General features: G+C 44.2%; 1 protein-coding gene across 5 annotated transcripts in view; it reads right to left on the bottom strand.

The window, feature by feature from the left end:
- The window catches only part of LOC139369008 (host cell factor 1-like), a 58,075-nt gene extending 42,651 nt beyond the window's left edge, over positions 1-15,424 (bottom strand). For 2 of the 5 annotated variants that reach the window (XM_071108570.1, XM_071108572.1), the window contains exons 1-12: positions 14,152-14,378; positions 13,585-13,775; positions 12,625-12,773; positions 12,238-12,398; positions 9,181-9,377; positions 8,090-8,174; positions 7,731-7,837; positions 5,198-5,377; positions 2,366-2,662; positions 1,961-2,112; positions 1,253-1,429; positions 242-466 (exon numbers count right to left, since the gene is read on the bottom strand). In XM_071108570.1, the coding sequence (XP_070964671.1) occupies positions 242-466; positions 1,253-1,429; positions 1,961-2,112; positions 2,366-2,662; positions 5,198-5,377; positions 7,731-7,837; positions 8,090-8,174; positions 9,181-9,377; positions 12,238-12,398; positions 12,625-12,773; positions 13,585-13,753 (1,899 nt within the window). In that variant the 5' untranslated portion in view covers positions 13,754-13,775; positions 14,152-14,378. Of the gene's footprint in view, positions 1-241; positions 467-1,252; positions 1,430-1,960; positions 2,113-2,365; positions 2,663-5,197; positions 5,378-5,953; positions 5,971-7,730; positions 7,838-8,089; positions 8,175-9,180; positions 9,378-12,237; positions 12,399-12,624; positions 12,774-13,584; positions 13,776-14,151; positions 14,379-15,279 lie in introns of those variants that run through there. The other 3 variants (XM_071108571.1, XM_071108573.1, XM_071108574.1) reach the window with 3 other exon arrangements.
- Positions 15,425-16,563: the final 1,139 nt, after the last annotated feature.

The raw sequence follows: 16,563 nt of genomic DNA, 5'->3' as shown, positions 1-16,563 counted from the left end.
GTCAGCTGACTGGCTTAAAACGTTATTGTTTTAAATACATTTTTATGATGATGCTTGAAAAATGGGCACGGATTATTTCAATAAGAGTCGAAACAAACAATTACAGAAACCGAACCAGAAAATCTTAAGTGTCTAGTGAATTATACAAAATTATTATGTTATTCATATTTATCAGAGTTCACTGGCTAACTAAGTGATCCTGCTAAGGCCACTAAACAGCCTCTGTCAGGTGTGATCTTACCAGCGTGCCACCTCCCCCCAGAGTGAGGGGACTCTTAACCAGAGTGATGGTCTTGGTGACTCCTCCCACTACCGTGGTAACCACCTGGTGTTGCTGGGCAACCGTCACCGTGCCAGACTTGTGCACGGTGATGATTGGCCGATTGGGCGTTCCGGGTGTGGCGACACCTGACGTGCCCACCTGAGCCGCAGCAGTCTTCAGCATGCGAGTAGCTGGGTTACTAATCTGAGAGAAGGAACGAGACATGGAGGGGGTGAGAGTCAGGTTTCAAATATCTACTGTTCTTTTAGTTTTTTAATGTAAGTAGTGCCTTTAAAGCCCATATGGGCTGGACACCCGTTTCAAATAATGAATATATATTATGCTCACAACACAGTTCGTATATGCAGTGTGTTCGAAAAGTATTCAGACCCCTAAACTTTATCACGTTACAACCTTATTCTAAAATGGATAAAATATATTTTTTCTCCTCATCAATCTACACATAATACCCCACCCAGAATGACATCACAATAACCCATAATGACATCACAATAATTTTAGAGTGGCCTTTTATTGTCCCCAGCACAAGGTGCACCTGTGTAATGATCATGTTGTTCAATCAGCTTCTTAATATGCCACACCTCTCAGGTGGATGGATTATTTTAGCAAAGGAGAAATGCTCACCGACAGGGATATAAACAAATTTGTGCACAAAATTTGAGAGAAATAAGCTTTTTTGTTCATAATGGAACATTCCTGGGATCTTTTCTTTCAGCTCATGAAACATGGGACCAACACTTTACATGTTGTGTTAATAATTCCCTTCAGAATACATTCCTACAGGACTTAGAATAAAATGGTTGCTTCATTCCAAGTGGTACGGTAGGTAGTGTGGATATTGATCAAATATCCACGTCCCTACTACAAAATGAATCGCTCTAGTGAGCCAGCCAGCTGACTTTATAATTGACAGCTGAGGTTTACATGGAGAGTGTGTGTGTTACTATTAGTCCAAGCAGGATCTCTTACCATAACAGGCGAAGCTACTTTGACAGTCTGTGCGCCAGGGCTCATGGCTACTGTCTTGACTATGGTGGCACCGGCTGGCAACTGCATGGTGGCCGTGGAGGGCGGGATCTTCTGGGTGGCCGCAGCTGCTGCAGCCAACGCAGCCATGCCACTCATCTGAGGGCTGCTGCCCATTGGCTGAGAAGGAGGAAGCAGATAGGAATAGGCCCTCAGAGACAACATACAGTGACGACACCCAAATAACCTTTTTTTTTTATAAAAAATGTATACAAAAAAGAGCCAATTTTGTGCCAATTCTTCAGTCTTAATCCATTATTTGACAGGTTAAATGTCAGATGGAACCAGAAGGAACCCTGTCAGAAGGAACCCTGTCAGATGGAACCAGATGGAACCCTGTCAGATGGAACCAGAAGGAACCCTGTCAGATGGAACCAGAAGGAACCCTGTCAGATGGAACCAGAAGGAACCCTGTCAGATGGAACCCTGTCAGATGGAACCAGAAGGAACCCTGTCAGATGGAACCAGAAGGAACCCTGTCAGATGGAACCAGAAGGAACCCTGTCAGATGGAACCAGAAGGAACCCTGTCAGATGGAACCAGAAGGAACCCTGTCAGATGGAACCAGAAGGAACCCTGTCAGATGGAATCCTACACAGTGCACTACATTTGACCAGAACTCAGACCATAAATGTATTTATTTATTCATACGGTTCCCTGTGCGACCTGGGCCGGCACCACCATTCGGACCCCAGCAGGAAGTGATGTAACCATGACAGGGGATTTCCCGCCCTGGTTGGCCTGTCTCACCGTGACGATGGAGGCGCCTGTGGTGGATTGGGGAGCAGACACCTTAAGAATAGCTGAAGAGAAGAAACAATAAAACCCTGTTTAGAAGGTTGCTGATCTGGAAAGAAACCATTTGATTTTGATGTAAAAAAAATAAAAAATAATAATAAAAATAATTTTAAAAAACAGATTGTTTAGACAGCATGTCTTTTCCTTCACCATAGCCTTTACAATCTACTTATTTTTGAAAAGTTACAGAGAAATGAAACTACAGCATTTAAAATATTACAGTAACAGCCTAAAAACTGTCGTGTAAGTAGCGGTTACCTGGTCCGCGAGCAGGAACTGGACTCCCAGGCATGGAGGGGACCAGGGTGATGCCCTGGAGAGGGTGGCCCTGGGCGGACACTGCCGAGGCTGAGACGGGGCTTTTGGGGGAGGAATTGACCGGCAGTGGCGTCGCGGGGCTGACGCCGGGCGTGGTAGCGGCCGGGGCGGGGGGGATATCGTACTTCTGCAGCTGTAACAGGTAGGTGTCTGCAGTAGGTACCGCCCCCCAGCTCACCTCCAGGCTACTGGTGTTGGCTCTCACCAGCTGCACCCGTGACGGGGGGCGGGGCTTCTCTGTGAGGAGACGAATAAAAACAGAGCAGCAGTTAGGACTTAAATAACAACCTGATTAAATCATTTACATTTTGTAATTTAAAAAATACATTTACAATTAACACACACACACAAGCATTTTTGTGAATAACCAGCATCATGCTGACTGATGAAGTGACAGGTGAATAACCAGCATCATGCTGACTGATGAAGTGACAGGTGAATAACCAGCATCATGCTGACTGATGAATAACCAGCATCATGCTGACTGATGAATAACCAGCATCATGCTGACTGATGAATAAACAGCATCATGCTGACTGATGAAGTGAATAACCAGCATCATGATGGCTGATGAAGTGACGGGGTGAATAACCAGCATCATGCTGGCTGATGAATAACCAGCTTCATATTGACTGACAAATAACCAGCATCATGCTGACTGATGAAGTGACAGGGTGAATAACCAGCATCATGCTGACTGATGAAGTGTCGGGTGAATAACCAGCATCATACTGCCTGATGAAGTGAATAACCAGCATCATACTGTCTGATGAAGTAAATAACCAGCCTCATACTGACTGATGAAGTGACAGGTGGATAACCAGCATCATACTGACTGATGAAGTGACAGGTGGATAACCAGCATCATACTGACTGATGAAGTGACAGGTGAATAACCAGCATCATACTGACTGATGAATAACCAGCTTCATAGTGACTGACAAATAACCAGCATCATGCTGACTGATGAAGTGACAGGGTGAAAAACCAGCATCATGCTGACTGATGAATTGACGGGTGAATAACCAGCATCATACTGCCTGATGAAGTGAATAACCAGCATCATACTGCCTGATGAAGTGAATAACCAGCATCATACTGACTGATGAAGTGACAGGTGGATAACCAGCATCATACTGACTGATGAAGTGACAGGTGGATAACCAGCATCATACTGATTGATGAATAACCAGCATCATACTGACTGATGAATAACCAGCATCATACTGACTGATGAAGTGACAGGTGAATAACCAGCATCATACTGACTGATGAATAACCAGCTTCATAGTGACTGACAAATAACCAGCATCATGCTGACTGATGAAGTGACAGGGTGAATAACCAGCATCATACTGACTGATGAATAACCAGCATCATACTGCCTGATGAAGGTTACAGGTGAATAACCAGCATCATACTGACTGATGAAGGTTACAGGTGAATAACCAGCATCATACTGACTGATGAATAACCAGCATCATACTGACTGATGAAGTGATGGGTGAATAACCAGCATCATACTGCCTGATGAAGGTTACAGGTGAATAACCAGCATCATACTGACTGATGAAGGTTACAGATGAATAACCAGCATCATACGGACTGATGAATAACCAGCATCATACTGCCTGATGAAGTGAATAACCAGCATCATGCTGACAGGGGAATAACCAGCATCATGCTGACTGATGAAGTGACAGGTGAATAACCAGCATCATACTGCCTGATGAAGGTTACAGATGAATAACCAGCATCATGCTGACAGGGGAATAACCAGCATCATACTGACTGATGAAGTGAATAACCAGCATCATGCTGACAGGGGAATAACCAGCATCATGCTGACTGATGAAGTGACAGGTGAATAACCAGCATCATACTGCCTGATGAAGGTTACAGGTGAATAACCAGCATCATACTGACTGATGAAGGTTACAGATGAATAACCAGCATCATACTGACTGATGAAGGTTACAGGTGAATAACCAGCATCATACTGACTGATGAATAACCAGCATCATGCTGACTGATGAAGTGACAGGTGAATAACCAGCATCATACTGACAGATGAAGTGACGGGGTGAATAACCATAATCATACTGACAGGGGAATAACCAGCATCATGCTGACAGGGGATTAACCAGCATCATACTGACAGATGAAGTGACAGGTGAATAACCAGCATCATGCTGATAGGGGAATAACCAGCATCATACTGACAGATGAAGAGACAGGTGAATAACCAGCATCATGCTGACAGGTAAATAACCAGCATCATGCTGACTGATGAAGTGACAGGTGAATAACCAGCATCATGCTGACAGGGGAATAACCAGCATCATACTGACTGATGAAGTGAATAACCAGCATCATGCTGACAGGGGAATAACCAGCATCATGCTGACTGATGAAGCGACAAGTGAATAACCAGCATCATACTGACTGATGAAGTGAACAACCAGCATCATGCTGACTGATGAAGTGACAGGTGAATAACCAGCATCATGCTGACTGATGAAGTGAACAACCAGCATCATGTTGACTGATGAAGTGACAGGTGAATAACCAGCATCATGCTGACTGATGAAGTGAATAACCAGCATTATACTGACAGGTGAATAACCAGCATCATACTGCCTGATGAAGTGACAGGTGAATAACCAGCATCATACTGCCTGATGAATAACCAGCATCATACTGCCTGATGAAGTGACAGGTGAATAACCAGCATCATACCGACTGATGAAGTGACACTGATGAAGCACTCACCTGTCTCCAGGTACCAGAGGTCCTTACAGCACACCTGGTTGTTCCAGGCCTTGCGGTATCCGTCCCGTCCGCTCCAGACGTACAGACGTGAGTTGATGGCCACGGAGCAGTGTCCAGCTCGGGCCCTGGGGATATTATCCTCTAGAGAGTCCAGTAGAACTGACTCCCACACCATCGAGTCTGGTAAAATATGATGTTATCGTCAATGGAAACAGTAGAAGACAAGAGGAGCAGCATTTTACATGGATCAGTTGAGAGGTACATTGTTACCGAGGTACGTTTGTCAGTCAGAATTGAGTTTTTTTTTAGGGGATTTCTTTTGTGCTTCACTGCTGACTGTGTTTGTACTCAACGTTTTATAAAAACTGGGCATCAAATGTGGTAATTTTTAGGCCATTTTATCTAAGAGAGTGGTGTGTTGGGTCGGCCTGAGATACCTAGGTTGAGACCGGCAGGTGCGTCGGTCAGCCTGACATCCAGTGGGGAGAACAAGTATTTGATACACTGCCGATTTTGCAGGTTTTCCTACTTACAAAGCATGTAGATTTCTGTAATTTTTATCATAGGTACACTTCAACTGTGAGAGACGGAATCTAAAACAAAAACCCAGAAAATCACATTGTATGATTTTTAAGTAATTAATTTGCTCTCAGTTGAAGTGTACCTATGATAAAAATGACAGACCTCTACATGCTTTGTAAGTAGGAAAACCTGCAAAATCGGCAGTGTATCAAATACTTGTTCTCCCCACTGTACCTAGGTTGAGACAGGCCAGTGTGTGGGGTCAGTCTGACATACCTAGGTTGAGACAGGCCAGTGTGTCGGTCAGCCTGACATACCTAGGTTGAGACAGGCCAGTGTGTCGGTCAGTCTGACATACCTAGGTTGAGACAGGCCAGTGTGTGGGGTCAGTCTGACATACCTAGGTTGAGACAGGCCAGTGTGTGGGGTCAGTCTGACATACCTAGGTTGAGACAGGCCAGTGTGTCGGTCAGCCTGACATACCTAGGTTGAGACAGGCCAGTGTGTCGGTCAGTCTGACATACCTAGGTTGAGACGGGCCAGTGTGTGGGGTCAGTCTGACATACCTAGGTTGAGACAGGCCAGAGTGTGGGGTCAGCCTGACATACCTAGGTTGAGACAGGCCAGAGTGTGGGGTCAGCCTGACATACCTAGGTTGAGACAGGCCAGTGTGTCGGTCAGCCTGACATACCTAGGTTGAGACAGGCCAGTGTGTCGGTCAGCCTGACATACCTAGGTTGAGACAGGCCAGTGTGTCGGTCAGCCTGACATACCTAGGTTGAGACAGGCCAGTGTGTCGGTCAGCCTGACATACCTAGGTTGAGACAGGCCAGTGTGTGGGGTCAGCCTGACATACCTAGGTTGAGACAGGCCAGTGTGTGGGGTCAGCCTGACATACCTAGGTTGAGACAGGCCAGTGTGTGGGTCAGTCTGACATACCTAGGTTGAGACAGGCCAGTGTGTCGGTCAGCCTGACATACCTAGGTTGAGACAGGCCAGTGTGTCGGTCAGTCTGACATACCTAGGTTGAGACAGGCCAGTGTGTCGGTCAGCCTGACATACCTAGGTTGAGACAGGCCAGTGTGTCGGTCAGTCTGGCATACCTAGGTTGAGACAGGCCAGTGTGTCGGTCAGTCTGACATACCTAGGTTGAGACAGGCCAGTGTGTCGGTCAGCCTGACATACCTAGGTTGAGACAGGCCAGTGTGTGGGGTCAGTCTGACATACCTAGGTTGAGACAGGCCAGTGTGTGGGGTCAGTCTGACATACCTAGGTTGAGACAGGCCAGTGTGTCGGTCAGTCTGACATACCTAGGTTGAGACAGGCCAGTGTGTCGGTCAGTCTGACATACCTAGGTTGAGACAGGCCAGTGTGTCGGTCAGTCTGACATACCTAGGTTGAGACAGGCCAGTGTGTCGGTCAGCCTGACATACCTAGGTTGAGACAGGCCAGTGTGTCGGTCAGCCTGACATACCTAGGTTGAGACAGGCCAGTGTGTGGGGTCAGTCTGACATACCTAGGTTGAGACAGGCCAGTGTGTGGGGTCAGTCTGACATACCTAGGTTGAGACAGGCCAGTGTGTCGGTCAGTCTGACATACCTAGGTTGAGACAGGCCAGTGTGTCGGTCAGCCTGACATACCTAGGTTGAGACAGGCCAGTGTGTCGGTCAGTCTGACATACCTAGGTTGAGACAGGCCAGTGTGTCGGTCAGCCTGACATACCTAGGTTGAGACAGGCCAGTGTGTCGGTCAGCCTGACATACCTAGGTTGAGACAGGCCAGTGTGTGGGGTCAGTCTGACATACCTAGGTTGAGACAGGCCAGTGTGTGGGGTCAGTCTGACATACCTAGGTTGAGACAGGCCAGTGTGTCGGTCAGTCTGACATACCTAGGTTGAGACAGGCCAGTGTGTCGGTCAGCCTGACATACCTAGGTTGAGACAGGCCAGTGTGTCGGTCAGCCTGACATACCTAGGTTGAGACAGGCCAGTGTGTTGGTCAGTCTGACATACCTAGGTTGAGACAGGCCAGTGTGTTGGTGCACTTCCACTCCTTCTCGTGTGTCGCTACTTTGACGTCATCCATCACCAGGGGAACCCAGCCTCCGAACACGTACATCCTGTTACAGAACAGACAGGTGAGGAGGGAGACAGGTGAGGAGGGAGAGTGAGACAGAGGGGAGAGTGAGACAGAGGGGAGAGTGAGACAAAGAGACAGAGAGAGAGGTGGGACAGTTGAGTTTGTGAAGAATAAAGATGGCCATGAGTATGATCCTGTGACTCAGTTGGTAGGAGCCAGCAATGCCAACTCGGTGGGTTCAATTCCCACAGGGATCACATACGCACATTTTAAAACATGACATTGAACTCACTTGTTGGTGATAGTTGTGGCAGAGTGGAGACTGCGAGGGAGAGGAGCTGTTCCGTTGATCGAGGGCTTATTCCATGTGAGGGTGTCTGCAGAGGAAAGCAAATAACTCATCCAGCCACTGTACTAAAAAAACAACAAATGTCTCCATTTTAAATCATTTCAGCCCAGGAAGTAGGCTTAATCTGGGCCCAGAAAACCTGCTAGAAAGATCCACTATACCACTTCATAGTGTATTATCTGGGATTGTCTGCGGTCGTAGCTTTTCTCTTGTCCTGTGGTTCAGCGTAACCGTACTAGTTTTAACGTGGGATTTTAGTGCTTTTGATCCCGCTGTGTGAAGTGACTATACTAATTATAATATCAATACTAATTATTAATAATAATTATATTAATTATAATAATTACGATTATAATAATACCAATAATAATAATACTAATTATAATAAAAACAATACTAATAATAATACTAATTATAATAATAATAATACTAATTATAATAAAATAATACTAATTATAATAATTTAAATTTAAATAATAACACAAATTATAATAATACCAACCATTATAATAATACCAATAATTATAATACCAATAATTATAATAATACAAATTATACCAATAATTATTATTATAATAACACCAATAATTATAATAATACTAATAACACTACTAATAATAACAATTATAAAAAATACTAATAAGAATACCAATAATTATAATAATACCAATAATTATAATAATACTAATTATAATATTAATAAACCTAGATCGTGCAATAGGCTACGTTTACACACACAGCTCTATTTTGATTATTTTTTACACTATTTGGTCTGTTGACCAATCAGATCTTTCGACCATAATTGGACAGCCTGTGTAGGTGTTTAACATATCAGCCAAGCACATAACATGATATAACGACGTGATGCCCAACTGCACAGTCGATAACGTAGCACCGCAGCCAGCCATTGGTCGATGCCACGCAAACCTGCCAGTCAGCGTGTCACTGTACTGTGAACACCATGTGTATCCCGTCTAGACAAATTAACTTGATTTGATAAACTAGTCGGGCAGGAAACTCGAGCCGTCACTCACCTATGTCTAAGATCCACAGATCCCCCAGACGACAACCACTCATGCCTCCATAGATGACCAGACGGGACTTCTCCGTGTAGACGACGGCAGTGTGGCTCTCTCTGGGCGGGGGCAACACCCCGTAGGTGATGGGGATGTCCCAGCCCACCACACTGGAGCCGGCACGCAGCTCCAACGTATACAGATCGTTCAGGTATCTGAGTGGAGGAAAGGAAACACAGTTACATTTTATTCTGTTCCGTCATTACGCTGTAAGAAAAAGACTAGATTGTGTTAAATGTTGCTGTGTTTTGACAAGGCCTACATTAACACCATCCAAACCACCACACTGGATGGTAGACCCCCCCCTCCCCTCCCCAGAGTTAGCTGGGGGCCCCGATGTTCCTCTGTCTCATGATGATTACAGCCTCCCTTCATCTGGTTATATCTATAGTGTTTGGCAAGGTTACGGGTTCAATCCCAACAGGGATCACTGTGTACTGCGAGTCAATAATCTATTGGACAGGGGTTGGACAGGGGTTGAAGTATCAACCAATCCACTAACTGGAAAGTGGACACCGTTCTCCAGTGAGTTTAACTGTTTCCTGTTGAAACGTGATATCCCAGGTATAAAACACACTAAAGGGTACGAAAATATGTTTTGAGTGTTGTTTTTTTTAATACACACAACTGCAAACTTCAAGAAGGGCATTCAAGGAGTTGGTTTGATGGGAAGTCGTGATGGCAACGGCCTCCCCCCTTCTTGAGGAACAGAGGAGTATTAGAAAACAAAAGAAGAAAGCTGACTTAAGAAATCCCCCCTGTGCTACGACACTACTTAAGAAATCCCAGCTGTGCTACTTAAGAAATCCCCCCTGTGCTACGACATGACTTAAGAAATCCCCCTGTGCTACGACACTACTTAAGAAATCCCCGCTGTGCTACTTAAGAAATCCCCCTGTGCTACGACACAACTTAAGAAATCCCCCTGTGCTACGACACTACTTAAGAAATCCCCCCTGTGCTACGACACTACTTAAGAAATCCCCCCTGTGCTACTTAAGAAATCCCCCCCTGTGCTACGACATGACTTAAGAAATCCCCCCTGTGCTACTTAAGAAATCCCCCCCTGTGCTACGACATGACTTAAGAAATCCCCCCTGTGCTACGACACGACTTAAGAAATCCCCCCTGTGCTACGACACGACTTAAGAAATCCCCCCTGTGCTACGACACGACTTAAGAAATCCCCCCTGTGCTACGACATGACTTAAGAAATCCCCCCTGTGCTACGACACTACTTAAGAAATCCCCGCTGTGCTACTTGAGAAATCCTCCCTGTGCTACGACATGACTAAAGAAATCCCCCCCCCTGTGCTACGACATAACTTAAGAAATCCCGTACCAATCCTGTCTCGGAGCTCTACGGACAATTCTTTCGACCTCATGTCTTGGTTTTTGCTCTGACATGCACTGTCAACTGTGGGACCTTTATATAGACAGGTGTGTGCCTTTCCAAATCATGTCCAATCATTTGAATTTAAATGGAAACAGGTACACACCTGAGCTCAAAGCAAAGGGTGTTAATACTTATGTAAATAAAATCCTGTTTACATAAGTAAATCCAGGTTGATGAGGAAATAAATCTATTTAATACATTTTAGAATAAGGCTGTAACGTAACAAAATGTGTAGAAAGTCAAGGGGTCTGAAAACTTTCCAAATGCAACTGTATATAAAATAATTATTCACTCAAAATATTTAGTTGTTTCTATTACTAAGTAGACCTATGTCATTAACATTTTAAGACGCCATTGGCCCTTTAGGAGTTCTATTGCCGAACACGCTCGAGCCCCACCAGGTGAAGACAACCCAGTATGTCACTGGGAACATGCTCCCCCCACCCCCAGTGGGTGGTGAAGACAACCCAGTACGTCACTAGGAACATGCTCCCACCCCTTGTGTTGCGAAACAGTTACAAGTATGGTTTTAAAGAATTTGGCAACTCGTCCAACAGGCCTCACAACTGCAGACCACGAGCAACCACGCCAGCCCAGGACCTCCACATCCGGCCTCACAACCGCAGACCACGAGCATCCACGCCAGCCCAGGACCTCCACATCCGGCCTCACAACCGCAGACCACGAGCAACCACGCCAGCCCAGGACCTCCACATCCGGCCTCACAACAGCAGACCACGAGCAACCACGCCAGCCCAGGACCTCCACATCCGGCTTCTTCACCTCAGACCACGAGCAACCACGCCAGCCCAGGACCTCCACATCCGGCCTCACAACCGCAGACCACAAGCAACCACGCCAGCCCAGGACCTCCACATCCGGCTTCTTCACCTGCGGGATGGTCTGAGACCAGACACAGACAGCCGATGAAACTGTGGGTTTGCACAACGGTAGACTTTCTGCACAAACTGTCAGAAACGGTGTCAGGGAAGCTCATCTGCACGCTTGTCGTCCTCACCAGGGTCTTGACCTCACTGCAGTTCGGCATCGTCACCAACTTCAGTGTGCAAATGCTCACCTTCGACGGCCACTGGCACGCTGGAGAAGTGTGCTCATCTCGGATTAATCCGGTTTCAACTGTACCAGGGAGATGGCAGACAATCCAGAGGCCCTTTGTCGTTCCATTCATCCACCGCCATCACCTCATGTATCAACATGATATGCATACTCACCAGACACGTCACTCATTGTTCATGTTTGGGATGCTCTGGATCGACAGCGTGTTCCAGTTCCCACCAATATACAGCAACATCGCAGAGCCATTGAAGAGGAGTGGGACAACATTCCACAGGCCACAATCAACAGCCTGATCAAGTCTATGTGAAGGAGATGTGTCGCACTACATGAGGCAAATGGTGGTTACAACAGATACTGACTGGTTTTGTGATCCACAATCCTGTTTTTTTGTTTAAAGGTATCTGTGACCAACGGATGCATATCTGTATTCCCAGTCATGTGAAATCCATAGACTAGTGCCTAATGAACATTTCCATTGACTGATTTCCTTATATGAACTGTAATTAATTAGATTTTGTTCAGTATATATTGATGTAGTGTACCTGGGGATGTTGTTCTTGGGGTCCTCGCTGTCATTAGCCAGTCCTCCGAAAAGGTAGCATTTGTTCCCTACCAGGGAGAAGCTGTGGCCCAGACGGGGACAGGGAGGAGGGCCGTTCTTAGGAGATTTGGCCTTCAGACGCTTCCACTCCCAGCGGCTAGCCTGTGGACAGCCAGAGAAAATAACATCATGCAGATGATAACTCACTAACAAGCTTGGGTGTGGCCCTACGACCTCCAACTAGCCTAGGCTGACATCTGATGCAAAACAGAGAAATTGGTTTAAATTGACAGAATACAATATACAGATTTTGTTTGTGCAATAGTGTTTTACGCCCCAATGTCTCACGAAATAACTAATCCGTGTATTATGTGGGCTGAGCGTGTACCTGCAGTTCATACAGATCGTTGCTGTATTTGCCATACTCCACCATCCCTCCGAACACCAGCAGCCTGGTGCCGTCGCACACAAACCCATACGCAGCACAGCCAGGCGGGATATCACCACGGACAGCAGGAATGAACCACTGGTTGGTCGCTGAAACACAATCAACTCTTAGATTAATGACAACCCCTGCTATTTAACAAATGTCACTGTAGTAATAACCTGCTTAACTACAAAAATGTCAAAAGCCACAGTCTGAGGATTCCAGTGATTTCAATTAATAATATAGTCTAACAAATGTGCCAATATGGAAAGTAATTATTGATGCTGCACCACTGATAGACCATTGAAATACAGTGCTATTGCATGTAAATGGCATTTTATTTTTTATTTTTTTGCATTTTTGTTTAGTGGCCAACTATTTGACACGCCATTTTGACAGTGCTCAGGTACGCTTAAAAAAAAAAATAGCACAACATAGAATGCATCGTGGATTGGTGTTTAATAATGATGGATCTTTGTTGATATTATGACGTTGCTGTTTTCTATTAACCCGCCATTTCTCTCTGGATTTTCTCTCCAATCAGCACCCAAGGCGAACCATTACCCACACATAATGAACTACTGATCCCATTACATTTCACGGCACGTCAACACTGGCGCTTGCTTACCTTGCAAAATGATGAGCAATACAGAAGTCACATTTTAACCATGTACCAAACACTGAGGTGCATTGCTAATTCACTATGTTGAACGACAATGCATAAGCGGATTAAGTACTTGGTTAAATATAATATGTATAGGTAGTTTGCTAGCCAACCATACATTCTATTTCTATATAATAACTGACTAGCACAATTTAGCGGAAGCGCTAGTTTAGAATCCAATTGCTAAAAAATGTTAACGATAGGATTTAACCATATGTATTAAATGTATGCATGAACCACTGGACGTTAAACCTTACCTGTGTTATAAACGTGCAACTCATCCACAATTCCTTCATTGCCCCCCCCGAAAACGACCATCAATTCTTTGATTGCAACCGCACGGTGCCCATGTCGGGGCCGGGGGACAGGACCGGACCAACCCAAAACCCGCTTCCACCGTGGCTGCAGGACTGAGCCAGATGCCATTGTGCCGGGAGATGAAGTTCCTCTTTGAGTGGGGAAAAAAAAATCCAAATTGAAAAGCTTTTCAATATTAGTTGAAAATTGAGATAAATAGCTAAAAGTATAACAATGCTAAATGAACTAGCTCGCTAGTTAGCTCCTGTCAGGAATAGCCAGCTAGTTGGCTAACGCTAAACTAACAGGATTAATAATCGCGTCCTGCTAAAATACTGCACACAAAAATATATATATATAAAATCAAGATGTGTTTGTTTTGATCCCAGTTCAAGTCCAATTGTATATAGTTGTATTGAGAATAGGTCCAGGCGGCTGTGATTCTATCTTACTAGCTAACAGTAGCAAGCAAGCTTATTTAGCCAAGAAGAAGCTAAATAAAAAATCTATGGGAGCCGCCATTTTACCTTGCTCGACGCTTTGCAGAAAATTTGTAGAAAAAAAAGCCGGCAGGTCAAAACAACATAAATCCGTAACACCATGAATGCACAGCCATTTATAAAAAATAATAATGTAAAATAAAATGGTGTTACTCGCAGTCAACTTTGTGCATCTCTTCAAAATTCACACAATACATTTTGTTTGTTGTGTTTTGCAGTTAATAGTTCCACATAAGCAAAACGGTGCGATTCAATGGGTGCCGCCATCTTGGCGCAAACTAACCACCCAAAATGGCCGACACAAATTAGGCGCTGAACCCAGTTTGCTAGTTACGACTGAATTGTTTTTTTATTATAATTATATATATTACGAGTTAGCTTCCTTCCACGTATATAATTTACAATCCAAATGTACATTTGGATATTATTGTCCCGGGAAGGTAGCCACACCAGCTGTTTATTTTCTCATGCTTTTATCATGAGCAGAAATGCATATTTAATGTTATTCAGGACATTTTTATTTTATTTAGATGCAGATATGTTGATTTAATTGTAACCTGTTTCCAACAGTACCACTCCAATTGTCATCTCTAGTAATTGTTGCAGGCAGGCAATGTTCATTTGTGTTGTTTTGTTGTACTGTGATGGTATCTGACAAAAGCTAGCTAGTTAGCTGTCAAAAAGGCGCTGGTTTAGCTAACAGCTAGCTAGCTAACACTAGTGAAGCATCTTTGATAGTCCGCTAGCTAGCTAATACTGCAAATCAAGATTCAAAATAACATTACTGACAGATTATACATAGCATTTAGCATATAGCTATTTAGCTTCTTAGCTAGCTCTCTCGTTAACGTTAGCTTCCGGCTTAGAAGCTAAAGTTAATATCCTTCTTGACCAAGTACAGCTAGTTATGAATGACGAGCAACCTTAGTACAAACCTAACATGGTAGAATAATTTGGGGGGAAATTTTAAGTTGAACTTCTTTTATTAACGTATCTTTCATTGAAGCATTAACAGTTATAAATTACTTTTCCTTATTAGCCTTGCTAGCAAGTTAGCCAACTTCCCTCAAGAAAAATGGCGGAGATACCGTCACAACAAAAAGCAACGAGAAAAAAAAAGAAAAATTGAAATGATCAATACCACATTATACTTACACGTTAATTGTAACTAATCAAAAGTCTCGAGAGCGGGACTCAATTTAAGAAATTGCACCCAGATAATTATATCAGTTAAAATGAGAAGCTAGTACTGTCTTTGGCTACTTCTCATGCCGCCCAGGAAGCCGCCATTTTCTCATCTGCATCAAACAAACACCAGTATCCAGAAGCCCATAGTGGAGATGGCGAGCAAAGTGGCTTGTTGACACCAGTAAAGGCTGTCTCACCACTCCAACAACAGGGCAAAGGTTTGCAGGACACTACATGGCATCAATTGGCCTAGACCAGGCTGCATGTAAATGGTTCCAAAAATTACTTCACTGATAGAACTCAATGTATTTTTGTTCAGTGTAGTAGAAAGCAGATTATGAATGTTGACTAAATATCGGTCCAAGACTATAGCGAAATCATCTATATGAACGTAGTTTATCATAGCGCAGTGGCATCCAAACATTTCACCAAGTTTCACCATCATTGTAGAGTCCTAGTTATTTTGTTGCTTTGATTTCAGAAGTAATTTCTGAAGATCATTATTTAATGTAATTAGTGATTCATTTACATCTGTCTCTCATTTTAAGGTCAATCCTGTTACGTGAACTGAACTGTAATTTTAATATGATGAAACTATTCCTTTAAAAACAAAAATCTAAAGGAACATCTACACTGAACAAAAATGTAAACTGTTGGTTTCATGAGCTGAAATAAAAAATCCCAAAATGGTACATAAGAACAAAAAGCTTATTTCTCACAAATGTGTTTACATCCCTGTTAGTGAGCATTTCTCATTTGCCAAGATAATCCATCCACCTGACAGGTGTGGCATATCAAGAAGCTGATTGAGCAGCAAGATTATTACACAGGTGCACCTTGTGCTAGGAACAATAAAAGGCCAATCTAAAATGTGCAGTTTCATCACAACACAATGCCACAGATTCTCAAGTTTTTAGGGGGTGTGCAATTGGCATGCTGACTGCAGGAATGTCCACCAGAGCTGTTGCCAGATAATTGAATGTTCATTTCTCTACCATAAGCCACCTCTGTCGTTTTAGAGAATTTGGCAGTACGCCCAACTGGCCTCACAACCCCAGACCACGTGTAACCATGCCAACCCAGGACCTCCACATCTGGCTTCTTCACCTGCGGGATCATCTTAGACCAGTCACCTGGACAGCTGATGAAACTGTGGGTCTGTACAAACGGTCAGAAGCAGTCTCTGGGAAGCACATCTGCGTGCTCGTCATCCTCACCAGGGTCTTGACTTGACTGCAGTTCAGTGTCGTA

The sequence above is a fragment of the Oncorhynchus clarkii genome, chromosome 16 (assembly GCF_045791955.1).
Source record: "Oncorhynchus clarkii lewisi isolate Uvic-CL-2024 chromosome 16, UVic_Ocla_1.0, whole genome shotgun sequence".
NCBI classification, from domain to species: domain Eukaryota; kingdom Metazoa; phylum Chordata; class Actinopteri; order Salmoniformes; family Salmonidae; genus Oncorhynchus; species Oncorhynchus clarkii.
This window is presented reverse-complemented; position numbering and strand designations above follow the sequence as displayed.